This window comes from Gymnoscopelus microlampas, assembly GCF_963454915.1.
Source record: "Gymnoscopelus microlampas genome assembly, chromosome: 18".
Taxonomy (NCBI): Eukaryota; Metazoa; Chordata; class Actinopteri; order Myctophiformes; family Myctophidae; genus Gymnoscopelus; species Gymnoscopelus microlampas.
The window spans coordinates 48,608,332-48,613,331 of record NC_139955.1 but is presented as its reverse complement, the minus strand read 5'-3'; the positions used below and the strand labels follow the sequence as shown (position 1 = coordinate 48,613,331).

General features: G+C 42.3%; 1 protein-coding gene across 1 annotated transcript in view; it reads right to left on the bottom strand.

Moving 5' to 3' along the window:
* tgfbi (transforming growth factor, beta-induced) overlaps positions 1-5,000 on the bottom strand; it is a 41,599-nt gene that overhangs the window by 1,370 nt on the left and 35,229 nt on the right. The window contains exons 13-16 of the mRNA XM_084042071.1: positions 4,221-4,345; positions 3,480-3,582; positions 3,206-3,243; positions 1,115-1,133 (exon numbers count right to left, since the gene is read on the bottom strand). Coding sequence (XP_083898197.1) covers positions 1,115-1,133; positions 3,206-3,243; positions 3,480-3,582; positions 4,221-4,345 — 285 coding nt within the window. The remainder of the gene's footprint in view (positions 1-1,114; positions 1,134-3,205; positions 3,244-3,479; positions 3,583-4,220; positions 4,346-5,000) is intronic.

The window sequence follows — 5,000 nt, the reverse complement described above, 5'->3', positions numbered from 1 at the left end:
TAAAAATACATTGAGACAAAGTGTCTTTATTTAAACCAGTAAAAATACATTGAGACAAAGTGTCTTTATTTAAACCAGTAAAAATACATTGAGACAAAGTGTCTTTATTTAAACCAGTAAAAATACATTGAGACAAAGTGTCTTTATTTAAACCAGTAAAAATACATTGAGACAAAGTGTCTTTATTTAAACCAGTAAAAATACATTGAGACAAAGTGTCTTTATTTAAACCAGTAAAAATACATTGAGACAAAGTGTCTTTATTTAAACCAGTAAAAATACATTGAGACAAAGTGTCTTTATTTAAACCAGTAAAAATACATTGAGACAAAGTGTCTTTTACAAGAGTATGAACTGGCAGAGAGATACATATCTTAGTCATCTGAGATGTTTTAGTTTTAGTCTAGTTTTAGTCGACTAAATATCATAAGATTTTAGTCAATGAAATCTACAGTTGATTTAGTCGACTAAAATCTATTTTGGCGGTGCCTTGATGGCGTTGCATGACGGAAACAGCCGATCTACAAGCTCACAAGCTTGTGAGCTTGTAGATCGGCTGTTTTCGGAGTGCAACACCCACGCGCAGCCAAGCTTAAAATGACTAGTCTTATAGGTTCCTAAGGTTACTCAATCTACTGGATCTCTTCTCCACTAGTCTTAGTTCTACTGGATCTCTTCTCCACTAGTCTTAGTTCTACTGGATCTCTTCTCCACAAGTCTTAGTTCTACTGGATCTCTTCTCCACTAGTCTTAGTTCTACTGGATCTCTTCTCCACTAGTCTTAGTTCTACTGGATCTCTTCTCCACTAGTCTTAGTTCTACTGGATCTCTTCTCCACTAGTCTTAGTTCTACTGGATCTCTTCTCCACTAGTCTTAGTTCTACTGGATCTCTTCTCCACTAGTCCCTAACATCTTAGTCTAGTTTTTATCTGTTGGGTTGATAGGTTGATTTGTATGTAGTTTGTATTTAGTTTATCAGTGGAAAACAGACATTTCTTTGTCATAGTTTTAGTGGATAAAATGAACACTGCTGTCAGTAAATTTACAGCAACATGTAAGGGTTAGTGTTGTGATTGACAGTAACATAATATGATATTATTATGAATAACTCACCCTTCCTGAAGCCCTCGGGCTGTGGACACAACACAATACATTAACACACAACACACAACACAACACACAACACATTAACACACAACACACAACACATTAACACATTAAACATTCAACATATTCATCACCACAGCAAACACATGTCATTTAGCATCCTAACAATAGAACTTCTCCTCTCAACAGCCAGTAAGACTCTTCTTCTAGGTTGCCATAGCAACGCTTCAAATTACACTTAATTACACATTAATGACTGGAAATGACTTGTAATTACAGAGAAATATACCAGTGAAGCGAAAACAGTTTTTTTTTACCAGAAACTATTAGTGAGTGGCAGATAACAATGGAGGTTATATAAATGAACTGGTATGATAGAGTCTTTTATAAGCAATTTAAGATTTATAATGTAGTCATTTATCAGTCGCTCTTTATCCAGAGTGACTTATAATAAACAAGGTAATAAACATACATATAATGTAGAGAGACAGTGTAGTGTCTCAGTAAACTAGGATCACAGGTAAACCAACAACCAACCATCTGTCTAAACCATTGGTTCTCAAAGTGGGGTCCGGGGACCCCCAGGGGTACTTGAGGGGGTTCCAGGGGGTACCCAGCAAAATGTGTTAATATAGCGTCACAATGATTATGACCTTTTATTCTTTGGCTATTCAAAAATAGCAGATATACAAGCTCGTAGCGCGGTACCGAGTGCCGCGCTACGAGCTTGTATATCTGCTATTTTTGAAAAATCGTGAAAATGTGTGCAAATCTTTGAATATATATATTTTTATGCAAACATTCTTAACTCAAATCTGTGCTTCTGGGGGTCCCTGGAACAAAATATTTGAGATGGGGGTCCGCGGCCAAATACATATCATTTTGGGGGTCCTTGGCATGAAAAAGTTTGAGAACCACTGGTCTAAACTATATAATATCTAAATAATAATGTGTACATTGTAACTATAGGAGTAAACAACGAGCCATAGCATCTGTCTAAATAACCTGCTATCTAAAATGTTCATCCATTGTCCATCCACTTGCTCCCCTGTTACTATGGTGACCACACACCCCTCTGGGAGGAAGGTTATAGTGATGTTATAGTAATAGTTTTGTATTTTTCATTAGTTTGTACTTGTATTTCATTATTGACTTGTTTACAATTTCCGTTTACTTTTAATTCGTTTTTTAAAGCAGTTTAGCTATTTTATTTTAGCTTTAGTTTTTACTTTAGGAAAAAAAATGCTGTAGCTGTAGTTTTTTTTTTCCTTATAATTTGTATCCCGCGATTTTTGTAACCCATTTTTTTCACCCGGTACCAATTTCCTAAGTGATCCTGGGCGCTACACCAGCGCTACACCAGTCCCCCACAGCCAGGGAGGCCAGGGCCGAGCTCATGCTTCCTTCAGTGCACGAGAGCCAACTGACCTTCTTATCACCTGACAGGGGGGAGTTTCCCTGGTTGGACGTAGCGCGTGGAAGGAACACGTTATTCCAACCAGTTCCCTTCCCCTCCATCAGGCGCCCCGGCTGTCATGGGGGAGGCAGTATAGTGCAGGATTACTACATGTTTTTGTGAGGGTATTAACTACCCTAGGAGACACGGGGAGAACATGCAAACTCCACACAGAGAGGCCCTTTCCCCACCTAGGGTATGGGCGCTGATGACGCGGATGAGAAGCCACGCCCCCAGCGCCCACAGCGTCCCTGGCGGGAATCGAACCCAGGACCTTCTAGCTCTGAGGCGACAGCGCTACAGACTGCGCCACCGTGCCCCTCAGTAGTTTTTATTAAGGGGTATTTTCGGGGCGTGATTCAGAAAGGTCTGAAAAAGGTCTGGTGTAGTAAAATGAAAAGGAGTGTGTTGGACAGTGTTTTGGGCCTGAGATCATAGGGATGGGAACATATGAACATTTCCATGAGGAACGCTGCCGTTGCTTTCTCTGCTGTTTTGTCTCAATAAAAGCTCTTATGTCCTCAACCCTGATCCATCACACTGCTTATGTATTCATTTATGTTAATTACAGTGTTACTGAAATATCCTCAGTATATGTACAGTATAAAATACATCGTATACTGTAGAACATGCTCTCTTACCCTCATAGGTCCATCGGCCTGCATGTCAACTTTAGGAGCTGTAAACACACACACACACACACACACACACACACACACACACACACACACACACACACACACACACACACACACACACACACACACACACACACACACACACACACACACACACACACACACACACACACACACACACAGTCCGGTTTACATCTATGGTGCTTTATATTTGCTCTATAATGTTGTATATTAGTGTGTGTGTGCGTGTGCGTGTGCGTGCGTGTGTGTGACTCACGCAGTGGTTTGATGATAGCGTTAACAGCGTGAACGACTCCATTAGTAGCCATCATGTCTGCCTCCACTACCGGAACCTTGTTCACATGGACTGTAGAGTTACGCTGAGAGAGAGAGAGAGACAGAGAGACAGACAGACAGACAGACAGACAGACAGACAGAATCAGAGCCACATTAATTTATTTTTCTAACAGATATTTTTGGGGCCCAGGGACGTGCACAGATAGACTCTAGGTGGTGCGAGAGCACCTGCCCTTTGCCCTCTTGACCAGAAGTGCCCTTTTGAAAAAAAGAAGAAAACATTTTTTTCCAGTGTACAACAGGGGGTCCGGGACCCCTAGGGGGTCCTCAGAGTTACTACAGGGGGTCCGCCAATTCTTTATGTGATATGATTTTTCTTTTTACCATAACCACTCGAAACCTAGCATCCCTTTTCTGAGGAGAACTTTAGCCAAAAATAGCAGATCTACAAGCTCACAACGCCTCGCGCTGCGAGGCGTTGTATTCATTTATGGAACCAAATGGACCCGTTCCATTTGTATACTGTCAGAGTTAAGGTGGGTCCTTGAAATGTAAAACTTTGAGAACCACTGGTATAGAGGACACCCACCATGCCCAGCTCTAGCTTGTCTCCCTGCAGAGACAGACAGACAGACAGACAGACAGACAGACAGACAGACAGACAGACAGACAGACAGACAGACAGACAGACAGACAGACAGACAGACAGACAGACACCCACCATGCCCAGCTCCAGCTTGTCTCCCTGCAGAGGACTGACTCTGGTGTGAGAGCTGACTCCTCCACTGACCAGGATGCCTTCTCCCATGTGATACTTCAACACACTGGACAGCTCTGCTCTGTTACCTACACATACACACACACACGCACGCACGCACGCACGCACGCACGCACACACACACACACACACACACACACACACACACACACACACACACACACACACACACACACACACACACACACACACACACACACACACACACACACACACGATAAGAAAGGGAATTCTGCCGCACATAAGCCAAATGATGGCAGGTCCGGTGCGTCACACACACACACAGCGAGACACAGGAGCATCAGACAGACACACTGGAGGACAATAAGTCTTTCTCATCATGGTGCTACATACAGTATACAGGACACTATATAAGACAGACAGACAGACAGACAGACAGACAGACAGACAGACAGACAGACAGACAGACAGATATCACTACTAGCTTAAAAATGGGAATACCAAGGACCTCAATCGTAACAAGACCACAAGGACTTTTTTTGGACGGACCTTTTTTTTTAGACTGTTATAAACTGTACTTGTACTTGTAAGACTAAAGAGCTCATGGTGGACTTCAGAAGGCTGGATAGAGAGCACCCACCCATCCACATCAATGGTGTTGCAGTGGAACAAGGCGAGGACTTCAAGTTCCTCGGAAAAATAAACATTTCGAGGGAGACCTCAAGTGGGCAACGCATAGCCTACCACACACACACACACACA